The sequence below is a fragment of the Triturus cristatus genome, chromosome 10, assembly GCF_964204655.1.
Source record: "Triturus cristatus chromosome 10, aTriCri1.1, whole genome shotgun sequence".
In the NCBI taxonomy this organism is placed as follows: Eukaryota; Metazoa; Chordata; class Amphibia; order Caudata; family Salamandridae; genus Triturus; species Triturus cristatus.
In genome coordinates, this window is record NC_140593.1 from 370,690,570 (window position 1) to 370,718,146 (window position 27,577).

The following is a 27,577-nucleotide window of genomic DNA, read 5'->3' on the forward strand; positions in this document are numbered from 1 at the left end:
AAGTATGCAAAACCATTGATGAATTTGTTGAGAGATTGGCTACACTCATCAAACATGGTAAGTTCAATTAATTTAATGAAGAGGAAGATATACCTCTCAGAGTTTTTGACGAATGCCTGTCAGATTCAGATGATGAATGCTGAGAGAAACTCTGTCTGGAGGGAGTTCTCATGGCTGCCAGCACTGAAGAATGGGCTGATTCACAAGCTTCTGACATGGAGGTCAGAGGTGCCCAAGGTGAGTCAGTCATGAACAAGAAAAGTCAGCCAAAGCAAAAGGCAGAGGGACACCGAGTGATGTCTCCATGGAAAAATAAGTTGTGTTTCCGGTGTGGATTTTCATTTCCACACAGCGGTAAATGCTCTGCAATTGGACAGGTTTTCAAAGGCTGTGGGAAGGAAAACCATTTTGTAACGGTTTGCAAGGCGAAAGAAAGAATAAGTGTGTCACGGCGCAAAGTCAAAATGGCTGCCCTAAAGCTTAAGAAGTGACATTTGGGGCATGCCCACAAGGCCAAGCAACCCTATCAATTGAGGCAAATCAACAACAAACAAAGTTGGACATCATCTAAATCACAATCACAAAGTTCTTCAGTATCAACATCAACTGAAATTGAAGACAATGGATGTGCAATGTCGATTTTTGCCTCAGAAAAATTTGCAAATGTTGGACTGGCCACTTGTTAAATAAAAAACAAGTCACAGAAATGTCGAAATAAAAAGCACCAAAGTCATTCAACCATTGTCAGAAGATTAAACTAAAAGTAAACAGTTGCTCAATACCTTTAATTATCGACGGGGTGTGTTGATCAATATAATGCCCCAGAAGAAATACAATGAACTATCTTGATTGCCATGACTTACGCCATAGTAAAAACTCAAGTGTATACATGGGCTGCATCAATGCCATTAAAAAGTCATGGTTCATTTGAAGCAACAATGAAGCACAAGAAATAGAAAGTACAAGCACACATTCATCTACTTCAAGGTATGGCGTCAAGTGCTTGTTTACTCAGTTTCAGCACAGCTGCTGATATGAGACTGACATCAGTGAACCATAACATGAATGCTCATCACAAAATAGTAAGTCGGTTCCCTTTGTTGTTTCATTGGTTCAGAAAACTCACAACTATGAAAGTACAATTACACATTAATGAGGGCATCCGTACTATTGCTCAAAGACGCAGACTAGTTGCATTTCATGCACAGGACGTTGTTTGAAAAAGAACCTGAATCATTGCTCAAACATGATATCATTCGAACGTTCCAATGGTGCAACTGCCTGGGTTTCTTCCATAGTGATAGTGCCTAAAAAAGATAGACAAGGATCTGTACACATCTGCATTGTCACCATGGCTCTCTACACTATCCTAGAGGATTTTAATTTCCATATTGAAAACAAACAAGGCATGGACTCCGCTCACCTTCTTGACCTCAAGACTTCCATGGGATTTGAGCAACTTGTCCATTCTCCCACCCATAGGGCTGGCCATACCCTGGATTGCATTTTTGCTAACCACAACAGTCTTAAGATCGAGGCAGTTCAGCCTCTCAGCTAGGTTGATCAATGGCTGGTCGACTTTAACACCACTCTCCCTCATCCCACTAAAGCCAACCTAGGTTCCCCCCAAACATATACGGTGTAGGGGATTGAACAAGTTTACAGCCTGGATGGCTGCCATGGTCTCAGTCTTGGGTGAGAATCACATCACTCACCCCTCCCCCCCCCCCCCCCACACACAGCAGAGGGCTTTTTCAAACAGATTACCTAAGCATTGGAAATATTTCTGCATTCAAAAATTATGTCATTAAATGAGCTAAACCCTCGGATTTCGGAAGAGCTCATGGCTCTCAGGTACCTCTGCCGTAGACAAGAACGGAAATGGCGTGTGGATCCCTGCCCTCAGGAAAAAGCCAAGCAGAAATCTCTCCTGCTGGACTACAAACACATCATCTTCCATGCCAAATCGCGTTTTCTCACTGATAAGATAGTGTCAGCAGACAACTGATCTGGCATGCTTTTCAAAGTCATAAAGGAGTTTGCTGAGACCCCTGGGACACAGCTCCTGAACTCTTCCCAAGACTTTTGTGACAGGATAGCACTCTACTTCCAGGAGAAAGTCCTTAAGATCTTTCACGAGTTTGCCCCAACCATAGAGGATGAACCTATCATGAAGGTTGCTGAAGGCGAAAACGCAAACCCACTGAAGGGGAAGCTGCAGGTAGGTTCCTGGGAAACCTGCTCTGTCCTCTTTTCCTCTAATCCTAGCTCCACAAACCAAGAAAATTTTACTTGGCCTAAAGCCTAGATCACCCACTGTTCCTTGCATGAGGTCCACACTCAGACTTGCCACTGACCCAATAGCTAACTTCCTGTTCAATAACCCACTCATGTCCAGGCACTATCCTGCCACCCGGAAGGAAGCAATTGTCTCACCACTTCTTAAAAAACACAGCGTCGAGCCATCAGAGCCGAAGAACTTTCGACCTATCTCCCTTCTAACCGCCCTGGCCAAAATCCTGGAAAAATCGATCAATGATGAGCTGATGAAACATATTGAATCCCAGGAAATCCTGGACAGCTCTCAGAATGGATTTCAGGCTGGCCACAGCACTGAATCCGCCTTGGTAGCAGCCTCTGACTGTATCCGCATGCAGGTCAACCAAGGCGGATCTGCGGTGTTGATTCTGCTCGACCTCTTGGCAGCATTCAATACCATGTCCCCAGTATGCATGACTCAGCGACTGCGAGAGGCTTTAAAGCAGAGGCCTTTGGCCTTCCTTGTGGGGTCCCCCAGGGATCCTCACTCAGCCCCACTCTTTTCACCCTTTATGTGACCCCCCTGGCACGACTGGTGAGATGGTTCGTGTTCCAGGTGCTCTCCTATGTGGATGACACACAAATCATTGACTCCATATCTAATGAGTTGCCAATGGTTGCCCAAACTTTCGATCAATGTATGTCCAGCATCATACGCTGGCTGAAGGACAATTCATTAAACATCAATGCGGACAAAACCAAGGTGCTAGTCTTTGGACCACAGAATTCCATCTGGTCTACTGCTTGGTGGCCCGCAGATTGCGGTCCCCTTCCTGTTCCGGTCAATACTGCTAAGAATCTGGGGGTCCTCTTCACCATGGGCCCGGCTGGACTACTGCAGCGCTCTGTACCTTAACATCAGCACAGGCTCCCTGAACAAGCTTCAGGTGGTACAGAACGCTGCGGCAAGGCTGATGCTTAACATCCCGAAGTTCAGTCAGCCACGGTCAGTAGCGTTCAAGCAATTGTGGCTATCAACTCCCCAAGGAAGGCTTCTTCATCTTTTGGGGTCCTGGACAGGAAGACAGTCAACCGGCAATATGAGTTCACCTCTTCTGACTGGGGAATGGTGACAACTTTCCTCAAGCAGAGCACCACAAGCACAGTGCTGTCTTTGCTAGGCCAGGAATCAGCAGGTGCATTCCAGTCGTTGGTGCATGTCCTCGCTTTCCCAGGTCCAGGGAACAGCAGGACAGTTCTTCTTCAATCCTCTTTCCAGTGCAGACGTGATCTGAGGTCTGGGTCCCACTTTTATGCTCACAATTTGCCCGCGGCATGCAATGACTACTGGCCAATGACCTACCAGGTCCCTTCCCACTTGACAACGACTTCCTGCAAAGTGTGGCATCTAGCTATCCCAGAGTACAATATTCTGCCCACTCTTAAGATGGCAGAACCATTCTTTGCGTGTGTGAAGCTTAATCACACACCCTCGAGGGATGGCTAAATGAGGGCTACATGCCCTGGGAAACCTGGATTGCCAACTGTTCTCTCCTCTCTGTCCCCAACACCTGAATGTCTACCAAAACAAAAGAGCAGACTCGCTTGTGTGTGCCCACCATTTGTCCTTCAGAGGTACCTTCCACTTTGAAGCCCACCTTCTGAGCTCACACCGTTTGGCTTTCTGCAAGGGAAAGGTAAAACCTCTTCAAACAGTAAGCCTTCTTCCTAGAGCTTTTTTCGTAGTCTCCTGCTAAAGTCCTCTCCTTTTGCCAGCAATTGGGACACACAAGCCCCTCCCGAGGCCTTACTGACTCGGACTGCTCTACCCTAGAAACTCGCATTTCAAACAGCGCCAACCTGTTTGAATCCCATTGAATTGCCTGGCTTCCCTGATGCTGGTACTGTCATTTTGCTATCGTAATACGAAGGAACACAATCTCCCTTTCTTTGGGACGTTTGCTCTATTCTCACCATCAGCCGGCTGCTGCTTTTCCATAGTACGGCCAATACACACCTGTTCATACCTGGGCACAAAGTTCTGATGCGTTGCCCACCCTGTGGATGTTTCTGATTGTTCTCAGTTTTTTTGTGTGCAGTGGGGCTTTATTGGGATTCCCTAGGCCCTCTTTACCTGGTGTGGGTGAGGGGTGGAGTAAGTGGAATATTCTTAATGGTATTGGTGTTTTGTCCCCCCCCTTTTTTTCCTCCTTCTATAATTCATTTCTTCCCTTCTCCCGATGAGACAGAACTGAGTGCCATACCGATTAACTGATGCTCACCGACATTTATACTTTCATGACATACAGTTGGGAGACTCCAGAAGCTCTATAGATCTTACATTCCTCACAAGGAATGTTCGTGGATTGAATAACCCTTAAAAAAGCAAACTGATATTATTATATCTCACACAGCATGACATTCAAGTTGCCTTTCTGCAGGAGACGCATCTCCCTTCTCTACTGCCTTTGCTAAATCCTATGGATCACACCGCTATTTTGCTACTTACAGCTCCTATGCAATGGGTGTCTGTATCATTATTCACAATAAGCTCCCTTTTCAGCATTACACCAATGTTGCAAATGACCGGGGCATATATGTACTGGTGGTGGGGGCAATGCTGGGATGGAAACTTATTCTTAACTTGTATGCGCCCAATACTGATGACCCCCTCTTTTACCAGAACGTATTAACTCTATGCCAGTGTGATGGGAGGGGGCCTGAATATACTCCTGGACCATGCACTGGATTCCTCAAGCGTATACCCCAGAAACAAACCCCACTCTTTCACTACCCTTCAAGACGTGATCCAGCATTATGCTCTCTGAGACATCTGCAGTCATTGCTATCTCACTACCTTAGGCTACACTTTTTATTCTGCACGGCTCTCGGTTTGAACGAGGCTGGATTACTGGTTTGTCTCGGCCTGTGCTATTCCATGCTGCTGGAATCAAGCTATCCTGGCTGAAGAGGGGTGAAACCCCGAAACCAGTCTTAGGATGCTTATTTCCAGCCCAGGGAGGACATGGCTTGGCAGTTCAGGCTGGACTGTTCCCAGAAGGCACAGGGTCAAGACTGATTTGCATATGGCTGAGTTCAAACTGGAATCGCATGGTGAGCAAAAAAACAATATATTTAGGCCCAGATCTCTGTACTGGGGTGAATGTATGACATTGTTCTGCATTCTCTCCATCAATTGTTGTTTTTGCATTTGTCACCCCGCGTAGGACGGGTATGCCCAGACGTGGGTCCCGTGCTCTCCATGCCGCTGGAGTCAAGCTATCTTGGCTGAAGAGGGGTGAAACCCCAAAATCGGTCCTTGGATGCTTGTTTCCAGTCCAGGGAAGACCTGGCTTGGCAGTTCGGGCTGGACTGTTCCCATGAGGCACAGGGTCAAGACTGATTTGCATATGGCTGGGTTCAAACTGGAATGGCATGGTGAACAAAAAAACGATGGATTTAGGCCCAGATCTCTGTACTGGGGTGAATGTATGACATTGTTCTGCATTCTGTCCATCAACTGTTGTTTTTGCATTCCATGGATCAGGGCAGATCCTACCTCGTATGCTCTTGGACCATGTACCCTTCAGACTGCAACTTACCTTTCCATACTGGGCGGTTGGGAATGTCGCTGCTCCTTCTCTTCATCGGCCCTGCTAGACTTGGTTCTTCGCTCTGAGCTTCAAACCACTATAACCGAATACTTTGAGATAAACTTCAACTCAGTCACGAGTTACGCTACACTCTGGGTTGCCTTTAAGGCATACATTTGTGGCTGTTGTATTTCCAAACTCTTTAGCATGCTTCATGATATTCATTGTAGCCTGGCCCAGGTGGAGGCTGCTCTCCTGGTTCTGGATAGTGAGGGTGACACTCCCCACCCCCCCTCCTGCGGCCCTTCGTGAGTGCTCTGTCCTATTGGAGGAGTTCCATGACTTGGCTGAGAGGGAGGTATTCCTCCTCTGTAAATACTCGGCAGCGTTCCACTGCAGTAAGGGCGAGCGCCCCGAGAGAACATTGGCTCTTCTCCTACATCCCCCTTGACCTACGGGGACACATTACAGAACTTCTATCACGTAAAACGAGCATATAATGGAGGTAATGGTCTCTTATAATCAGGCTCTGTATACCTCCCACCTGTCATCTGAGATCAAGGACCAACAGTCCTACCTTGAGGAGATCGCAGTGGTATGTTTTTCCAATGGACAGTCATGTTTCTTGAATGAACTGTTCGCCGCCAAGGAGATTGCCCAGGCGATCGACTCATTGGATGGCACTAAATCCCCCGGCCTAGACGGCTTCACTGGCTCCTTAAATAAAGCATACAAAAACATCTTGATTCCACATTTACTTGAAGTGTACGCAGAGGACCTTGAGACTAGAGCCCTTCCACCCACGATGCAGTAGGCGGCAATATTCTTGCTACTTAAACCAGGTAAAGACCACACGTGTTGTGCATCCTATAGTCCACTCTCACTGCATAATTTTGATAACAAAATCCTCACAAAGGCCCTGTCAAATAGACTGTCATTGTTACTCGAATGCGTTTTATCCCCGGTGCAGTCTGGCTTTATCCCTTAAAGATCCACCTCACAAAATCTTCTAACTGTCTTTTCCGTTCTGAATTAGATATCCCCAGATATCCTGTCAGTGGTTGCCCTCCTGGATGCAGAAAAAGTGCTCGCTTTCTAGAGTGGCCTTTTATCCATGAGACTATGCAAGTTGGGCATCCCTTGTAGATTTACAGCTCTTATCTCTTTACTATATTCCAGTTCCACAGCTAGGGTCCATCTTAATGGTTCCCTTTCTAAATCATTTGCTACATCTTGAGGCACTAGACAAGGCTGCCCTCTCTCCCCATAATGTTTATCATAACCATGGACACCTTGATGCGCCATCTCCAGGAGTATCATATGCATTGCGGTCTTCAGTTCCAACCTGGTCCATTCCTCAACTCGATATATGCCAACGATATACCCTCAGAAAACCTAACTCCTATCATTTGGGAAATTATTCATTTAGGTGCATTGTCTGGCCTCTGCATCAATTGGGCGAAGTTCGAGCTATTCCCCCTCACTGATAATACCACTCCTCCTGCAAGCGAATATCCCTTCAAATGGTCTACGGAGTTCACTAAGTATATAGGTATCATCATCCGTAGAAATAATAAACAGATTATCAGTTCAAATTGCGGCCCAGCCATGACCAGACTCGCGACATAAATCGACCATTGGCTACAAATTCCACTTTCCGAGGCAGGCTGTATTGCTATTGTTGAAATGGTGACACTCCCCCATTTTCTGTACCTATTCATGAACATTCCTATTCCTGTGATGACCTCTTTTTTCAAACCCTCACGGCCTTCTGCTGAAGCTGGTGTGGGTGGGTCACAGGCCTCGGATAGCATGGGATACTCTCACCCTACCATATGAACGTGTTGGGTTTTCTGTCCCTGATTTCTGAATCTACCATCTAGTTGTCCTCGCCTACTTCCCATACCATTGGTTCCACCCAGATGCCAGACTTCCTTATGCCAAGCCAGAACGGGACCTAGCGGCCCCATTGTCTCTGAATGCTCTGCTACCTAGAGGCCTTCAACTAGACCCCGCAGATATCCAAACACTGTCAATTAACTTTTGGGCATGTTGAAAGCTAAGTGGGGTATTGAGTTTACCTTTTTTATACTCCCCTGACCTCCCCGTTACCTCCAATCCTTGACTGCCACTGATAGCCGAGGGACTTGTGCAGTGCACCATGGCCAAATACGGTCGCCAAACCTTTGGGACCTTAATTAATAAATAGCTCGCACTTAATGTCCAAATTCTTTCGTGCATGCATAGCCCTAAGACACACTGGGAGTAGAGTGGGGTGGGACGGCATTGGGAGGCCCTGGGCCACTCTATCTCTGACAAGGACTGGGCCTTCTATTGTACACAGACCAAAGTTTCGATTCTTACACAGATCATACTACTTTACTCCAGCGGGTATGGCTAATTGACTGCACTTGATCATCAAACTGTTCTAAGTGCCGATCCCCGGATGCCGATTCCTCCCACCTTACCTGGACCTGCCCAGTTATTGTAATGTACTGGACAGAGGTGTTTGATGCTGTGTCCCACATGCTCTCAATAACTTTGGTCGTTCTCTTTTTTCTGGCAATGCTGGGTAATCTCGCATTCATTTCTGTAATGCACCACAGTCTTGCAGCCATTGTTCTTCTTTTGGCCAAACAGGAGATTGCACTTTACTGGGGTAGAACAGTGTGTCCCACGGCCACGGCCTGGGTTTGTAGTATGTCCTAATGCTACTTAACTAGCGAGGTCCATGCTTCGTTACAACTACCCACAGCCTGACCAAATGATATTTGGCAGCTCCTCCATACATATCTTCTCACCGTCGCCCCAGACTCCCCAGAGCCCACCCCAAGGGCTTCAGTACGTCCCACTTCCACAGGACAGAACACTCAGGGTACAGATGTATGATTTTTTTCCAATTGTTACCTTATCCCGCTCTATTACTGACTTTATGCATCTTACTTCTTTGCCTTTCTTACCTAACCCCCATATTTTACATACTTTATTTTCAGTGTATTATTGTATTACATTGATGGTTTATGTGATTGTCATTGGCTATGTGCATAGAAATGGCCTACTGTCTCAGCCCCCCCTCCCTCCCTCTATTATCTTCTGTACTGTATTTTTTTTAAAAGCCTTCTCCCCAGGAAGGCAGAAAGCTGTCTCTTGGGTAGCAACCCTAAATGGCCTCTAGAAAACATGGGCAGCAGAATGGCAACTTTCTAAAGTTGCCTTTTACTCACAAGTTGAACTAAATAAGATGTGGGCCTCAAGCCAGGTTTGATGCAATTATTCTTTTGATACCTTGAAGTACCAACGTTAGTGGTCCCATTCAGATGTCAGAACAGCTGAGTTATCAGTGTGTAACCCTGTTCTTGAAAATGGATCTACCAGCCTGTCTACTTTAAAAATGGCAATTTTGTGTTCTTAGCGTTAAAACATATGAAACACATGCCCTACTTTCTAAATAGATAGCACACTGCCTTAGGAGTCCACAGGCCTATTGTTGGGATGACTTATAATATTAAGAAGGAAAGGCTGGAATTTGCAATTAGTTAAAATGGCAAGGTCGAGGTAGCAGTTTAGAACTGCTCCATCAGTCTGCAGGCAGATTGGGAGACATGTTTTACTTTGTCACACTTGTGGTGTTACAATACGTGCTGCAGCCCATGAGGGACAGTTTAACTCACAGGCCCATGGAACCATATTCTAGGGACTTATAAGTAAGTTAGCCTATGCCAATTGGTTATAGGTTATAAGCCAATAAAGCATACACTTTTAACGGTCGGAGTACTGACACTGCAGTATGGTTTGCATGCCTCAGTGCACTCTGAGTCATTACTCCAGTACCTAATAGTCACAAAGTGGAGGTGAGCCTGCAAAAACCCATTTCCTCACAACACAGCTTAACAGTCTACCCTGAGGTGCTAGGCCAGGTCACTCCTGAACTGGAACACAAGCAACTCAAAACCGGATTCAACTTAACCTGGCTCTTAAGTCAGGTGTAGCTTGGTTCCAGTGGCACAGTGAGCATGGGACCTATATGTGGGCATACCCATCACACTGAGGGCGGCAACTGCAATAAAAACAAGTTAATGGATGGAATGCTTGAATTAATTTCAGCCACTGGAAATTGCTCAGGGCCACACTCCAGTTCATGTTTTTTCACCCACCATGCCAACTCAATTTGGACCTAGTCATAGGCAAATAAGTATTGACCCTGCACCAATAGGAGCAGTCGAGCCTCAACTGCCAGGTCAGTTCCTTCCTGAACCGGAACAAGTTTTGCCCTTATTGGGGATCTTTAGTTGGGTGTAGCTTTCTTGCAATGTTACAGTAAGCACAGGACCCATACCGGTCACACTTGGGGCAGCAACTGAAACAACAATAAGGTCTTCCTGTGGGGTTGACTCTGCTGGTGGATGCTTCAGCAGATTTTCTGGCATATGGTGTTAGGTGAAGAAGTCAGGATCACCCAGTGCCAGTCTGTGGTGGTGCGCTACCTCCCTGTTGACTGGAGGCTCATAGCACGGCTTCGCCCCGTGCCTAAGAGTGTGTCTGTTCAGGTCTTGTTGAATTGCAAAAGAGATTTAGTAGGTGCCTTCCCAGGCTGAAGAACCACCATCACAATTTTGTTTTGACCTCCATTGTATGGAGTTACTGTTCAAGGACCTCCACAGCCCACTACATGAACGTGCCAAAAAAATCACTCTTTTCTGTGGCAGGACGTGGGGAGAGACCAGTGCAAAGTTGCAATCAAAGCCAATGCGGAACACAAAGGCACGCGTGAGGGAGCTGGAAACGTGCCAAATATGTGCAGCCTGGCCTCCATAAAGGACTTTATTTGCTGCAACGTCATCGACTGACCTGAAAATACAGGTTGCATTGGGGCAAAACTCGGAATTAGCTCTTCAATGTTCAAAGCGAAACAGAGAAGCACACTGACCCCCTCACACCCTCTCGGGAGTTTGAGAGCGTCAGGAAAGGTCAGATTCCCACTTTGACTTCTTGTGCTTGTATTTGTACTTAAATGAAGACTTTCACAGTGATAAGGACTTGCTGTGGAAATGACTTCGGGAATGGGACTTGCCTTTTGACTTCGACCGGTCACAGTGAGAAGTCTTCCTGTGCTTATTGACGTTGAGCTTTGCCTTGTGGTCAAATGTTGTATTCTGGTTCATCTGGGCGTAGACGTCACAGGCCCTGGAGTCATGCTCTGATCACAAGCTCTCACAGACTTTTATTTGCAACAGAACCTACAAGGTTTACACCCTGTTGTTTTAAGGAGGTGACACATTTCCCTTGCAGACTGGCAAAAAAACGGTCTAGTAATATAACATTGTAATTTGGACCATATTATTTTCCAGAATGAATTAACATAGTTACAATAAAATACGATTTGAAGAAACATACCTTCTTCACTTTTACAAGTTCAACATAGGCTATACACAGAAATATCAAACCTACAAATATGAACTGGAGTAAGAAGTAATTTTTAATTTTAAAAAACAAAATTGAGCAATTTTAGCTGTTTGTTCCAAAGTTGCACATCAAACACATGCTGAATATCGTGTTCCCACAAGAGTTCGACTAGGGATTAATTCTGATAACAGATGGCTGATGAATTGATCTATGAATAATGGTGGCTTTTGGTACATTACCATTTCAAATCAAACTGTGAACATTTCTTGATTGAATATCATTAAGTGGAAGTTCATTTGAAGACCCTGATATTACAGTTGAAAGGGAGGCAAGCAATAACATGTCGTTATTAAAATATTGTTAGAAAATGAGCATGCGGCGTGCGATGCCTCAAAAGGTATTATGTAGGAACTTTTGCTTGATCTAAGAACCCCCACCCCATTTCCAGTGCTTCCAACAAAAGAATTCTCAGTGATTTTTAGCTATTTATTTTTCACCGATTATAAAAGAAAAGAGACATCTTAGGGAGAGAGGGAGTATTTGTGAATGCGGTATTTACGAGTAACAAAATGTGTATACTTTAACATATGATTTTTGAGTAAAGCATGCCAATTATACGTGAATAATTTCCTCAAAAGAGAAATCAGAAAAGAATGTGTGTTTAAGTTTAACCCGTAAAGGTGCAGATATGTCATCATAAAGGGATAAAAGTGCACATGCTTTCCTAATGTAAGCTTACTAGATAAAGACTTTTTATCCAAAAATGTGGGTGTTTGCTCTGTAACGCCCCAATAATAATATATTGAAGTAAATCTGAGAAAAACACGTTTGGCTCTGACAAAAGGGCACCTTTCTAGCACACAATTGTTACAAATGTGTTGCCTTGCACTGCTCTGTGTGACTTTTCATCACTTTGTGATAGCGCAAAGTGTAACATACCTGGGCCAAAGTGTTAATCACAATGTAAACACAGGCTATGGTATTGATTTACTCTTGTGTTACAGCTAGCAACACTAGAAAGTTGTTTTTCCTTTCAGACATAATGGGGTAACACTCGCGAGACTACTTGTTCATTGCAAAGAACAGCTATGACCCTCGGATGGCTCACGTGCATGGGTACATCATATTGCATTAGGAAGGCCAATATGCTTTATGGTTTCTGTTTCGGTGTGATATACTTGGCACAATGGATGTAGCTGTAGAAGTGCTTTTCTGTGGGTATTTCATAAAAAGTGGTCAAACAGCTTATTGGGTCAGGTAAGTGCTGGGGCGTTGGTAGTGTGCAAAAATTAAGCCCAAAAAATATCAGTACCAGTGGAAGTGAATGTGGTTTTGATCAACTGTGTCAAACAAGGACATGTCACTAAATATGCATTGTTGGGCTGTGAAGACAAAATCATTGATTGCCTCCTTGTCTCCAGGTGCCTTGGGAGGATTTGTGTTACCTGTTTGGTGAGATCATGTATGGTGGACACATCACCGATGATTGGGACAGAAGACTGTGCAAGACTTACTTAGAAGAGTTCATGACTCCCACAATGGTAAATAGCAGTACATCTTTGGCTTATTCAAAGCAATGCCCTGTACCTCCATCGAGTGCACTCTGTTGTCATTGTAATTGTGGAATTTGTCAAATCATTGCAAGACAAAGCATGCTACTGGAGGTATGTGGGCCGTTATTATTCCTGTCAGAGTGACTGCAAGGTTTGGAAATATTTTATTCTTTAGTCCAGGTAAAGATGGTGCCACAATACAAAACCTTGCTATTTTATATTTCTCATTGTTCCTTCTACCCATGTCAAGTTCTTTCTCAAATGTATTTACTATCCCATACTTCTTACTTCCTTTCTCCTCTTCTCCTGATTCCCCTCCTACTGCACCACAGTGTTACATATGTTTGTGTTTCACTTTTTGTCCTAAGTTTTTACATTTGACTCCCCTTTACCTCACACCCACTTCTCTCCATCCCCATTTTTCTCCTCTCCTTTCCCCCCAATTGTTCGCCACACTCCCATCTGGGTCTTTCGATCATGTTCTTCATTTTCCGTTCTTTTGCACCCTCCCCATTTCTCTCTGCATCTCCCCTTTTACTTCCCTTCCTCTCACTCACTGCAGAGAAGCAGTTCCATAGTCAGTCAAGGTAAAGTGGCAATCCTTACAGCACAGCAGTCTTTACTACAGCAAAAGTTTTCCTAGGTCCAGTAGTGTACTGATTTGGTAGGGTTAGAGCCCCCGTACTTATACCCAAACATGCCTTTGATGTAGGGGTGGCTGTATTTGGGGTTAAATCAATGCTTTGTGGGTGGACGGGACACTACCTTTTGAAGTGTGTCAGCCAATACAGTCTGAGGTTCACTTCTAATCCCTCCTCTTTGGGCCAAACCCTTTACAAATAGTGCCGACACTTTTGAATACTCTGAGTCACTGGCCACAGTAGCCATCCACTCATCGTTTCCTAAGGAGAGTTCAGAAAATGCTTTGCCATTTACATATGCAACTGCCACGTCATCATCACCCTCACATTCTTTATCTTCAGCAGAATACATCACATGGCACGTGAGAGAAGTAATGAGCGGGTACATTAAACTTACCAGAAATGTGCTCAATTTCAAACATGTATTCATGTAACTTGCATGCCAGTTTAGTGATACACAGGAATACCTTGTCAGACCTACCCTTTGATAGTATACTCACTAGATGTACACGATCAGTGTTGATCAAGAAAGGTCTACCCCACAAAAAGCTCTTAAACTTGGCAACAGTACACACGCATGCCAACCGTAAATGCTCAATCACAGAGTAATTAATTTCTGGATCCTTCAGTTTGTGAGAGTAAAAGGCGATGAGGTGTTCCCCATCTGGTGCAGTTTGGCTTATTACTTGCTTCAACAGTCACAACTGATGGTAAGAATTCATCAAAAAACTTGAGTAATGGCACTCTTTGCAGTTCCTCTTTAAGGATATACATCCTGTCAGTGCATTCTTTGTTCCATATGAAGTCTGCATCACTTTTGGTTAAATGCGGTTGACCTTGAAGCTGGGGAACCGGGTCCGAGTCTTGGCAGGGACGCTCAAAATCCTGTGATTCTGGGCAAATCACAGAATCTCCCTGTGCCTAAAAAAATGAATGTGTCTTGTCTGTAGCACCACTGGTGCTCATGTAAAGTGCTCTGATACCTTCGGGTCCAGTTCGCACTATATAAAACTGTGGAGAAAAATACCTGGAGTAGAACTTACATAGTCCTAAGAAGGACATTCGTTTATCTTTATTCGTGGGTTACAGAGATTGGAAAATTGCTGGCACTAAACTCGTATTTGGTACAACACTGTCCGCACTAATCGGATGACCCAAATACTCCACTTTGTCCTTGAGGAATCTACACTTCTCTTTTTATTTAAGAGTTAAACTGCTTGCTCATAGGCGTTTAAGGACCTCTTACACAATCTCTAAGTGACTTTCCTTGTCATTAGTGAACACAGGTACATCATCTTGAAAGGCCCTAACTCCCTTCATGCCACGGAAAAGTTTGTTCATTACTTTCTGAAAAACTGCTGATGTTAACTGAGGCTAAAGGGTAATCGGAAAAATGTGTATGCTCCTCTGGGTGTAACGAAACAAGTACGTTCACAGGGATCTTTGTGAAGTTTGACCTGTTGATATGCTGTGGTGAAATCCAGGGTCAAAAATACCTTGGCATTGCCTAAGGTAGCTACCATCTCATGTATGTACGGCAAAGGTTGGTTTTCAATCATCATTAGTTGCTTAGTCCGATATCACCACTCCTTTTCCTAGCCACTACCATAGATGATTACCAGGAAGATACTGAAAATGGCTTAATTACACCTTCTTTCAGCCAACATTCAATGACATTGTCAACATACCTGCTTGTCGAGAGCGGTATACTGTGTATCTTTTGCTTTACTGGCATAGCATGTTCCTTAGGTCTGATGACATTTTGGGAACCTTCAGCTTTCCTAATGTATTACACAAAAAACAGCCTAATTTTCATTCAAAACATCATTGAGGTCAACATCATTCACACTGAAAACATAAGGGTGCATTGCTTGGATTCCTTATCATGTGTACATTTTGTCTCTCAGGCCACCCTAATATGTTGACACTCCGGTCAACAACATACACCATGACAGAAGTTGATCTTCCTTCGAGAGTTAGATTGGCTCTGAACATGCCGTCGAGGTTATTGCTGTGCCCCCCTTGAACACCTAATGTGGTATTGCTAGGGCGCAGCATATTCTTGTGTTGTAGACTGTTGTATACTTCCTTAAACATTTTGGTGTTGGGAGAACTGGTGTTAATTACGACTGTGACGTCACGTTAGTTAACTTGAATGATGCATTTGGGCTGATCTATAGCACTGCACCTATACAGGATAATGACTAGCAGAACAAGGTCTTTTAAGAAGGTTTCAGAGTCTGCATTGTTATCTTCTTTATAGTGATGACCTTTTTAAAGAGACTACTTTCGTGAAATGTTCCTGTTCCCCCCACATGCAACAGTTCTTTCCAAGTGCAGGGCAATTCTTGTAGGCTATGTTACTACTGAAGCCATACCAATAGCAATCACCAGCACTGTTTTCATCAGACTTTGTATTGCTAATTCTACTTCTGGGCTACACCCAGTCACGTCTTGGTCACGTATTGGATTTAACAAGATTGACTTCTATTGTACGCTCCCCTGGTTTCTTGAGCATCTTTACACCCTTAGCTGAGCGTTCACAGCTTTTGATCGTTCTAATTACCTTGTCACAAGAAGTGTTTTTGTGGCATAGCAACCTTTCTTATGCCCTGACATACATCATGTGCATGACCACTTGGTCTTGAATCATTTGGTCAATGTTGCCGAAAGCACACGTTGATGTGAGTATGCGCAGTGTTGCAACATAAGCCTCAGTAGATTCACCAGGAGCCTGGTACCTATAATAAATATTCTAACGCTCCATTATGGTGGTGATACTTGGGTCAGAATGCTCCTCCAAACGCTTTTTCAACAATTAGGACTTGATGTTGTCAACAACAGCAGTGGACAAACCTAAGGACAATGCAGCAGGAAAACACACCTAAGCGGGGATGGCAGCCCTCACTCCTACTCCTTGTTGTGTTCGGGCCCATGGGATGTTGACCGGGGACCAAGACGTTCAGCGTAAGACTGTTCTGGCGTGGGATTGCAGCCCCGCCCATTTATTTATGCCTGCTGTCAAGTGACCACAGTAAAAATTCATGGATGACATGAGGCCTTGGTTGGGTTTACCAACACCCCCACCCCCATTTGGCCTACACCATTACACCCCTCAGGAAAAGATGGACAGAGCAATGGAGCGGAGTGGGCTTGTAGCATAAGCAGGGGGAAACTGACAGAAATTCCTCAACACGCATTATAATGAGGTAGAAGAGTGATGTGGCACAACTGCAAGTGGGAGACAGCAGGACAGATGCAGGCATTGCGAAGATCCTGCAGTGGAAGAGGAGGGGAGGAATGGCCTAGCTCGAGCAGTGAAATCATGCAGCTGGGTCGAAGGACATCGGAATGCTTTTGGCGGTATGTTTGCATGGGAAAGCAGAGGTGTTGATGAAGATGCCAATTGTTTTTTCTCATATATGTTGTTCTTTTCAGGTGCTGTGGTGGGGCCAAAACCAACCAAATTGTATATCTGGATCATAGGTTACTTGTTTGTGAAATTTGACAAAACACATGAAATCCAGAAGGGTCAAGGTTTGAATCTTGGGCTCAATGAACGTTTAAAATCACATAGCACACCAAAGGTGGGATGAGATGGCAAGAATTGTTGGGGTGTTTAAAAAAATTGCTGAAGCGGCACATATGCCCCGATGTGTTAGTCTTACACTTGAGAGAAAATGAATCAGTGGTTTGTAAAGGTTTAGCCTTCTTAAAGCAGATGAAGAGGGACTCAATTGAAATCAGACAACAGGATGCTTCGTCCTGTGGATGGAATTTATTCCAAAGAGGCTGTGGAGAGCAGCTGCAAAGCCTGCCGCTACTGACAAAGCAAGGCATAAAATTAACAGAGATATGCGGGTGTTTTCTAAAGATGAAGGGTTCGGTCGGGTGGAACACCCTGAGTTGAAGAATGAGGCAGTCAATTTTTCAGGAGAGAATGATGCATTTGTAATGCTATGGGAAGGAACATTTATCTTATACAAGTGAAGGAGACATTAGACAGGACTTTGAACATCAGAGGGTACGATAGCAGTGCCTAAATTGGGGTGGAGGCAGAAAGGTCGGAGGAAAGGAGGAGATCTTTTCTGAGTGGCGTTTGGCAGCTACTTTTGACATGGTTACAGGTCAAGATTAGGGTTGTGAACAGAGGTGAACCAGGAAAGGGGAGGCTGGAAGGTTACACTGGGAGGAAGCAACAAATTATAAGTTATGACGTTGGATTCCTATATAGTTAGATGTTAATAGAAGTAGGTTAAATGTTACAGGAGTTTAAAGGTCCACAATTAAATACAGAATAGGAATTAAACAGTTGCAAGGAAAGGATTTAAAGGGGGTGGGAATGTTAGGGATGGGGGTAATTGAAGGTAGGTGAATAAATATATAGTGAGGTTTAGTTCTGTAAGGCAAAGGTCAAGGGTATTTTATGATGTGCACCTGTCTTCAATAAAGTGGCCGAATGGGCGTGTTTGTGGTCTTTGCTGCTCCCCTTTGGCCCAAAAGATATGGGGAAAGAAACCTGACTGCTTTCTCTCAACGGGATATGCTCACTTGCCCTTTGATCACCGGGTGGGTGGGTTTGCAATGTATCTAGCACAAAAACAGAAAATTATTCACATTATTTATTATTTTACAATCATTTAGGGAAAAAAATTAAATGCATGAGGCCTGATTCCAAGCAAAGGGTGCCTATTTCCCGAATGGTGCCACAATTCTATGGGTCCCCCATGCAAAGATCACATCTTTAAATCCCCAACAGAAATACGATACCAATGTACACAGAATACAAACCACAACTCTGTTGGAAGAACAGCAATCCTGCGGAAATTCCAAGGAATTATTCTGCATATTGCCCAGTGACACTTACCTGCCAAGTGTGTAAGGAGCTGGAACGCAGCACTCAGTGATTTATAAATACTCAAAGAAAATGCATGGTTAAAAATAATGTTGTCAATGCATCTTGAGTATAGTACTGCTATCACAGTTTAACTCTGAAATATGCCTTGGTTAGAGATAGGGTGACCAGACATTCCAGATTTGCCCAGACAGTGCCAGTTTTTCAGGGACTGTCCGGCGTCCCAACATTATTTCCAGCAACAAAGAAATGTCCCGGTTTTTCAGAGAGGTTCAGGTGAGCGCATACAATAATTGAAGTGTGGTGCAGGCTCACATTTCCTTTGACCCTCTCTTCACACCAGGAACAGAAGTCGAAGTTGAGCCTTTTAAAGAATTCTCTCTACACACCACTGAATAAAGTTGTTTGAAAAGCCGCCTGTTGTGCTGCCTCACTCACGCAGCACAGTAGGATGTAATGAGGGGGAATAAGTGTCCTATCACCCTAAACCTCTGACGGTAATCAATATAGTAACAGGACAGGCCCTGGCCAAAACATTGTGGCATATTAACAAGGGCTTTATCTCCGCTTTTTTGGCTTTAAAAGCCAAAGAAGCAGAGATAAAAATATCGCCCTATCAACAACAGGGTGCTAACATGCAAAATCGCATGTTGGCACCCTTTTTCACTACGCTTCCCTTTGCATCTCTAATGAGATGCAAAGTGGGTGTTCCAGAGCAAAATAATAGGAGAAATGTCGCTAAGCGACATTTCTCCTATTATCAAGCTTCACGCTAACCCTGTTAGAGACAAAAAAAGCAGCCCCAACCACAGTTAATGCTGCTTTTTTACGGCTGCTAATTTTCAGACTTAGCCATGTAATCCAATGGGAGGTGGATTACATGGCTAAATCCACCATGGGCTATCAACAAGGATATCCCTATCCTTGTAGTTTTATCGCTGCATTACCAGCGATAACCTCCCAAAATGCCGCTATCGCTGGATTTTTTATCACCTAGGAGGTGAGCGTTGTTAATAACGCGATAACCAGGCGATATTATCCAGCGATAGCGGGCGTTAAAAAATGTAATGCTAAGTGCCCTTAGCGTTAATTTTCCCTGTTCCTTGTTAATATGCCCCATAGTCTTATTTCAATTTTGATGGCCATCCCGGTTTTTCATTTTGAATATCTGGTCATCCTTGTTAGAGAGAGATATTTCAAACTTAAACAAGTATGTGTAGCACAGCGATACATGAAATATCAAATATTTGTGGGAAGCAGCCTTTTCTGTTGTGTTTTCCGAGTTGTCAAGTCAAATTTCAGATGAAATGGAGATTCTCCAGTGATGGTTAAAATGCTGTAAAATCATTTGTATATTTCAAATAGTTTTACAAATATTCTTTACCAAATATTAGCTTATGAAATTGAGTCAGTAAATGTGAGTCGCTTAATGCAGACAGTGGAACACGATTGGTACTGCTTCTCAGTAGAAGAGGCAATTGGCAGTACTTTTTATAAATATATAATGAGAAGCTCTCATAGTTCCAGAGGTAGAAATTGAGCTTTGATTTACACACTGTGTGACACCCCCTTTCTGTTCTTTCTGGGACAGCAGTCTCGGAGTAAGCAGAAAAATACTGTTTTCAGCATATCTAGTCCATTAACCTTTGAAACCATGATCATTCTAAGTAAATGTAATCAAAATGTATGTGTAGAACCTGCACCGTATCATTGATATTTCGGTGACCTTTTAAAAGTTTGAGCATAGAAGGTTGTGCGTAGTTTTCATCTGAGTTTTAAAAAATAAGTTACTTGTTAGACCTAGCATCCTTGGTGTCGTTTTCCCTCTAACTTTATGCATTCAGCCTTTCTATTTTGCTGACCTCGTTTTTGCTGGGTTTATGACTCTGAGCACTTACCCACTGCTAAACCGGTGCTAAAGTGCTTGTGCTCTATGCTTAAAACTTTGTAGAATTGGCTTATACCCAGTTGGCATATTTAAGTTACTTGTAACCCCCTAGTAAAGTTACGCTACCTGTCCTCAGGGCCTGTAAATTAAATGCTATGAGTGGGTTTGCAGCATTGATTGTGCTACTCACTTAAGTAGCCCTGTAAAAAATGTCTCAGTCTGCCATTGCAGCCTGTGGGTGCAACTTTAAAATTGTTATGTCAGCCTGGTTAAATAAATATTTTGCTAGGCTCAAACCTTAGTGCATACAAGTCACTCCTAGGGTATGCCCTGGACTGCCCAGAGGGCTTTTTAAAATGTATTTAAAATGTTGTACAGACACTTTTTAGTTTTACATGTCCTGGTAGTGAAAAACTCGTAAAGTTGTTTTTTTACTACTTCAAGGCTTACCCATCCCACAGGATACATTGGAGTTACCATATTACATTTAATAAGTAATACTTTCCAAATAGGAACAGATAATCGGTTCATGTTTGGTGTCTTTGACATTTTTATGAAAATGTATCTCTAACTGTGAAGTTAGATTTTAAATTACAGTTTTGGAAATTCCATTCTAGAAAGTTGCCATGTTCCTACCTTAGCCATTTAGTGCATGCACGTCTGTGGATCACATTATTAGTTGTAGCTGACAATTGAGCTTTGTGTATTCCTCCTAGACAGCCAAACACAATGGAACGCTTAGGTGTGCCATCACTGGCAGGATGAGAGGGTGGAGCTGGGTACAGCCCTGCTTACACTTGAATAGGTTGATCCTGCCTCCACACAAAGGACTGCATAAACCCGGAAGTTAGTATGGAGCCAGGAAACCAGTGCACTTCAAAGGAAACCTTCTAGAAGCTACTGCCATGTCAATGGAGGCACCTGTTATAAATATTAGACCTCGGTCACCAACTCTTCAGTACATTTCTGGACATGTGGAAACTCTGCCAGGAATAAGGACTGTTGTGCTGCTGAAAGGTCGAACACTCTGCTAAACTGCTGCCATGCCCAACTACTGCATTGCTGGACTGCTGCCCTTCTGCCCTCCTGCATGAGTCAGAGGGATTAGACCTGCACCTGAACCCAGGACTTTCAGAGTGACTCCAAGGAATAGTCTGCTGGCCTCCTGTTCGGAGCCATATGGACATAACAGGTCCACAGTCACCTGAACCAGCACCCAGAGCCAGCTGGAGCAAGTTTCTGATCTCCAAGTGGTGTCACTCAAGCTCTGGACCCTTGGTGTGGCCTCAGAGAGGCTGAATTGGAGTTTTCGGGCTGTTTGTGACCACAAGCGGGCCTGTTGGTACCATAACCTTGTCGCTTGCACAGCCCGCCAATGCGAAGTTCCATCAACCTAACTCTTTGCGCTAAGAGCTTCTACTGCTTGTGGGGAGCACCACCACAAAGAACCAACCCACCCTCTTGCTACGACAATTGCACTACAGTAAGGACCATGTGCAACACCAGGCCTGCTCTTCATGCTACATTGATACAGTCCGTGAAGCTCCCCCACTTCTCGCAGCCCTTTTCACTGTTAATAAGACTTTTGCACTGGACTGAGAAGATAACTTTTCAACGGGGACTAACATAGTCCCTGTAACCATGCTCCATTCTGGACGGCCCGAACTTGTGACTTTCTCGCAAGACTCACACCCCTAGATAACCACAAGTGGCACTTTGGGCTTTTTGGCACTATTTTCACTTAAATCTTTAAAAGTGCATATCTCCAGTTCTACTGATTGGATTTTGGTGATTTTGGTCTTGATTTTTTTATTCAGTCTTGTGTTGTGTTTTCACTTTATTACAGTTTGAAGTGCTGCATAAATGCTATATACATTGTCTCTAAGTTAAGCCTGACTGCTCTGTGCCAAGCTACCAAAGGGTTGAGCACAGGTTAATTTGGGGTTTGCTTGTGCCACAATCTGGCAAGGATTGTGGTTGCAGCTTGAGTAGGGTTTCATCCTCCCCCCAACCAGTAACCCAATTTCTCACATTTTGTACATTCTGTAAAGATCTTTTTGAATAAAGACTCTATCTAGCTGCAGATTCCTCACCTTTTGAATAGGACCCTGGCATCAGACTGGATCCAAAAACGTTTCCATAGTATCTCTGCATGATGAAAGGTGGTGTCATGTGGCCCCATTCCACTCTGGAAGTGACATGCAGGGTCTATAAGGCGCCACTTCTGCACACTGACATCAGTTTCTTTCAAGACTATCCAAACACCCAAAAGTGTAGTCCCAAAAACAAACTGATAGACCAATTTGAAGATTCCTAGACTTGGGACCTTAAAATTGGGTAGAGTCCAATCACAGAGTGGGGAGGATGGGAGAGTCGGTGAGGAATCTGTGGCTAGACAGTGTCTCTATCAGAAAGGGTGTTACTGAAGATTAGTAACCTGTTCTTCTGATAGAGAATTCCTGCTGCAGATTCCTCACCTTTTGAATAGATACCAAACCTGTACCTAATTGAATGTGTGCTATTAAAAGACAACCAGAATGTCCTGCATGACAGAGCAGGCAAAGTGCCATTCTGTGCAGATTTGCCTGTCCAGGCAATAGTCCTTGGTGAACATGTGGCGGGACACCCATGAAGCTGTCTAGCATATGTCTAGGATAGGGACTCCAAATTCTAGCGAAGTAGTGGCAGCTTTGCCCTGGTCGAATGAACACACAGTCCTTCTGGAGCCTTCTTTTTGGCCAGTGCATAGCAGATCTTTATGCAGAACATGATCCAGTGCGAGATGGTATGCTTCTGTACAGCCTTGCCTTTTTTCACTTCCGCAAACCCCACAAAGAGCTGATCATCCATCCGGTGGTCTTTGCTGCGATTGATGTATAAACTGGGTGCTCTTTTGGGGTCTATGCATTGGAGTAAGTCTGTCTCCTTAAAGGGTGGAGGAAAAGCATATAATGCCAGCAGGGTGATAACTGGCGTGGAACAGTGTCGCAATTTTCAGTAGAAAGGATGTCCTAGTTTGCAGAACAAGCTTATTGGGTAAGACAGTGTTGTATGGTGGATAAACACACAGAGCCTGAAGATCAGTCACATACCATTTTGATGGTGAGGAGCTATAGGCAACAGCTGTGGATTGCTCAAATGGAGTACACATCAAATAAGTAGGTATGAGATTGATGTCTCATTGGAGCATTAAAAAAGGAGAAGGGGGAAACAGATGCTGCAACCTTTTCAAAAACCTCATCACATCTGGTGATTTAAACAATGAAAGATAACCTTAACAGTGGCCAATGCAATCATTTTGTCGATTTGAGTCAGTGAATGATTGGAAAGTTTCCCCAGTATGAAGTAGTAATCAGGGGTATGACATAATTTTCAGGATTGGATAACTAGATAGTTGGAGACCAATGATAACATACCTAGCCTTGATATATTCTCGATAAAGCAAGTAGCTATTTCGTTGGTCACTCACATGATGGTGGTAGACCTAAAACATTGACTACTTCTTGTTTTTAACTTTTGGACACTCTTTTACTATACCGTTTTTCTGTCCCCTGGGATATATTATTGGTGAGTGCCAATGGAAATCAGATATACTATGATTATAATGTAATATGTCTACATCTTTTGATACTCCACAATATGATTTCTTGCACATGTGGTGATCTGGTCAGTGTGACCGGGATAACAGTTCTTTGGTCATTCCTGTTCCCAGGATGGACTATTAAGTCTTGTATTCTTGTCATTATAGCCCTTATGAAGTCTGCTGTCACATCTGCAGCATAGATGAAACAGGTGTTGGCATGGCAAACAATTGAAAGACGCTTTTGAAAAAATAAAGGGTGTTGGTGGAACATTTACTACAGAACTCTACGTTGAATTTTTTGGAAAAGCTCTAAGCTTTGCGCACACTTCACCACTGCTCACCAGTGCTAAAGTGCATTTGCTTCTCACCTAAACATGCCAGCATTGGTCTATACACAATTGGCATATTTAATTTACTTGTAAGTCCCTTGTAAAGTGACATACCTTATGTGCAGGGCCTTTGTGCTCTTCATTTAGGACAGTATCAAGTTTATGAAAAACGCACCAGCTATCCAAAGCGAAAACTTATAAAGGAGTGTAGTGATGTTGTTGAAAAACCGGAAAAGGAGAACAAGGAAGTTGGTAGGAAAAACAATTGACAATGGGGAAGATATTGTTGGTTACCAGTTGTCTAAACCCTCGGATGTCAACTGCAATTCTAATGTTGTTTCTAAACGTACTCTTTACATTACCTCATGCTGTTCAGGCAATTGAATTGAAACAACAGATGATATGGTGCTCTGCCCTGTGTTTAGTTTCAATTTCTGTGTAGTGACAGAACTAACATACATTGTGTATCACACATTCAAGACCTTGTTGATATATGTAGTGTGTCTGTACAGTTTACTCCGAACATTCATCAGAATTCACAAGAGTTTTTAATGGTGATATTTGCTGTTTTAGAAGAAGAGGAAATACCTATTGATAAATACTTTCGACTTCCTCATGGAACCATGAATGTGAAGATTACTCATTCACATCAAGTACAGAATTAGATTCGGAATGATTTATTTTTTAACACTATCAAATTGCAAAACTGTCACTTGTGACAGATTATTCAAACAAGCTACACAAAACATTACCTGCCCAAATTGATGGTCAGATCTTATCTTAACACTAAGGTGCCAATTCCGATCCGGTAAAAAACGGGTACGAACCGTCGGACGGAGCCTTTTCTCCGTCCGACTCGTACCCGGTGCGAAATCCATCCAAAAATGCAAGTACGATTCCTACGGAAACACCATTTCCGTACGAATCTAACAAAACACCGACCGAACAGAATCGAAACACAATTCCGATCCTGAAAAGCGCCGACCTGACGTCGGTACGCATCCAGCCTACGTTTCACGAACCAGGAAGTACGATTCGAACCAACGTCATCCCGCACGGAAAATATTTACCGGCTGCCAAAAACTGCCGGGAAATCAGGACGACACACGCAAGGAGCAGCTGGACGCGACGAACAGACATGGACCCGAACCTACGTGCCATCCCTGCCCTCCTAGCAGTCCACCTGGCGTACAGGAACCGCCGCAGACGCCGCAGAAGGTCAGCACAACAACCAGGGGCAAAGGGGGGGGCAGGGGCAGGACACACAACACCAACACATGGTACCAAATCACACATGGCCTGGACATACTTGACCATCAGGGCCTGGTCACTTCCAGGGGGTGGGGGCGAGGCCAGCAACGCAAGCGTCCGCCACAACGGAAGTGGATGGTCACGCGAACCGGTACGTACCCTACCCAGGCCGCAAGAGCGTGGGTACGGAACGTACCACGCGTCCCCCTACGCCACTCCATCAATGGCGGTACGGCCCGTACCCACGTCAGAAAGGCCTTGGTACAGCTCGTACCAGCATTGCTGGGGTCATGTAGGGGTACGCGTGGTACGACCCGTAGCCACGCCCCCAAGGCCTGTGTGCGGTGCGGACCCCACGGCACCGCAACAATGGGGGGACGCACCGTACCCACCCACCAAAGGCATGGGTACGGGCCGTACCCAGGCACGCAGAGCGTGGGTAGGGGTATGTACGGACCGTACCCCAACCCGTGGAAGTACGGCCCGTACCCCCACCCGTGTATATACGCCCCGATCCCCCACCCCAGCAGTGTATGTATGCCCCGACCCCCCACCTGTGTATGTACGCACCGAACCCCCACTCGTGTAAGTACGCCCCGAACCCCCACCCGTGTATGTACGCACCGAATCCCCACCCCAGCAGTGTATGTACGCCCCGAACCCCCACCCGTGTATATACGCACCGAACCCCCACCCCAGCAGTGTATGTACACCCCGACCCCCCACCCGTGTATGTACGCACCGAACCCCCACTCGTGTAAGTACGCCCCGAACCCCCACCCGTGTATGTACGCACCGAACCCCCACCCCAGCAGTGTATGTACGCCCCGAACCCCCACCCGTGTATGTACGCACCGAACCCCCACCCCAGCAGTGTATGTACGCCCCGAACCGCCACCCGTGTATGTACGCACCGAACCCCCACCCCAGCAGTGTATGTACGCCCCGAACCCCCACCCGTGTATGTACGCACCGAACCCCCACCCCAGCAGTGTATGTACGCCCCAAACCCCCACCCGTGTATGTACGCACCGAACCCCCACCCCAGCAGTGTATGTACGCCCCGAACCCCCACCCGTGTATGTACGCACCGAACCACCACCCCAGCAGTGTATGTACGCCCCGAACCCCCACCCGTGTATGTACGCACCGAACCCCCACCCCAGCAGTGTATGTACGCCCCGAACCCCCACCCGTGTATGTACGCACCGAACCACCACCCGTGTATGTACGCCCCGAACCCCCACCCCAGCAGTGTATGTACGCCCCGAACCCCCACCCGTGTATGTACGCACCTAACCTGCAATAAGAATGGTGTGTGCCTAACACCCCCGGCAGTGCCCAGACATAGGAGGGGTGGGTGCAGAGTCCTCCCAGCAGTGCCCAGACACAGGAGGGGTGTGTGTAGAGTCCTCCCAGCAGTGGCCAGACGCAGGAGGGGTGGGTGCAGAGTCCTCCCAGCAGTGCCCAGACACAGGAGGGGTGGGTGCAGAGTCCTCCCAGCAGTGCCCAGAGACAGGAGGGGTGGGTGCCTAACACTCCCAGCAGTGCCCTGAGACAGGAGGGGTGGGTGCAGAGTCCTCCCAGCAGTGCCCAGACACAGGAGGGGTGTGTGTAGAGTCCTCCCAGCAGTGCCCAGACACAGGAGGGGTGTGTGTAGAGTCCTCCCAGCAGTGGCCAGACGCAGGAGGGGTGGGTGCAGAGTCCTCCCAGCAGTGCCCAGAGACAGGAGGGGTGGGTGCAGAGTCCTCCCAGCAGTGCCCAGAGACAGGAGGGGTGGGTGCCTAACACTCCCAGCAGTGCCCAGAGACAGGAGGGGTGGGTGCCTAACACTCCCAGCAGTGCCCTGAGACAGGAGGGGTGGGTGCAGAGTCCTCCCAGCAGTGCCCAGAGACAGGAGGGGTGGGTGCCTATCACTCCCAGCAGTGCCCTGAGACAGGAGGGGTGGGTGCAGAGTCCTCCCAGCAGTGCCCAGAGACAGGAGGGGTGGGTGCCTAACACTCCCAGCAGTGCCCTGAGACAGGAGGGGTGGGTGCAGAGTCCTCCCAGCAGTGCCCAGAGACAGGAGGGGTGTGTGCAGAGTCCTCCCAGCAGTGCCCAGACACAGGAGGGGTGTGTGTAGAGTCCTCCCAGCAGTGGCCAGACGCAGGAGGGGTGGGTGCAGAGTCCTCCCAGCAGTGCCCAGAGACAGGAGGGGTGGGTGCCTAACACTCCCAGCAGTG

General features: G+C 45.5%; 1 protein-coding gene across 1 annotated transcript in view; it reads left to right on the forward strand.

Moving 5' to 3' along the window:
• The window catches only part of DNAH11 (dynein axonemal heavy chain 11), a 3,007,685-nt gene that overhangs the window by 2,762,435 nt on the left and 217,673 nt on the right, over nt 1-27,577 (forward strand). The window contains exon 76 of the mRNA XM_085631597.1: nt 12,677-12,796. Coding sequence (XP_085487723.1) covers nt 12,677-12,796 — 120 coding nt within the window. The remainder of the gene's footprint in view (nt 1-12,676; nt 12,797-27,577) is intronic.